A 672-nucleotide genomic window follows, 5' to 3' on the forward strand; every position below is an offset into this window, starting at 1 on the left:
CAGTTTCCACATCTGTAAAATGGGGATTAATACCATCAGCATTTAAAAAATAAGTGTAAGAATTCTTTGAAAGTAAAAACACATCTGCACACTTACAGAAGCAGTAAGAATAAGTTTATTTTCAGGTACCACAACTTTCAGGAATCAAATTAAAAATAAGAGAAGGGACACAGGTATATTTTCACAGGGCCCCAAACATGTCTTTTGTATTTAAAACGACAGTTTGCCAGAAAGCGCAAATTCGCCTGGGTAAATTTCTTACCTTTCTCACGTAGGACACCAATTCGCCAGAATAATACTGAGACACACTGAGAAGGTCGGGGCTATTTGCTTGGTTGATGCGAAGAAGGGGCAGGTCAAGAGCAGAGGCAAGCTGGAAGACAAATAAGTTCTCTGTTTCTTTGTAAGGGAGCCCTGGTGACACAGTGGTTAAGAGCCTGGCTGCTAACCAAAAGTTCAGCAGTTCGAATCCACCAGCTGCTCCTTAGAAACTTTATTGTTTTTTTTTTTTTTTTTAATTTTCTTTGTAAGCGTCCTAGAAATCTCTCTCTTTCAGAAATGGTTAACAAAAAAGCTCCTGGGCTCTGTTTAACAGGGAGCAACAACCACTGAATCTTATCAATTACAGCTTCTAATTTTACATGAAGGCACCCTGGTGGTTCAGTGGTTAAA

General features: G+C 39.1%; 1 protein-coding gene across 1 annotated transcript in view; it reads right to left on the reverse strand.

Annotated features, from left to right (window-relative positions):
* WASHC5 (WASH complex subunit 5) overlaps positions 1-672 on the reverse strand; it is a 63,482-nt gene that overhangs the window by 21,377 nt on the left and 41,433 nt on the right. The window contains 1 exon segment of the mRNA XM_023728160.1: positions 263-373. Within this exon segment, the coding sequence (XP_023583928.1) occupies positions 263-373 (111 nt within the window).

This window comes from Trichechus manatus, unplaced genomic scaffold (assembly GCF_000243295.1).
Source record: "Trichechus manatus latirostris isolate Lorelei unplaced genomic scaffold, TriManLat1.0 scaffold00022, whole genome shotgun sequence".
NCBI classification, from domain to species: domain Eukaryota; kingdom Metazoa; phylum Chordata; class Mammalia; order Sirenia; family Trichechidae; genus Trichechus; species Trichechus manatus.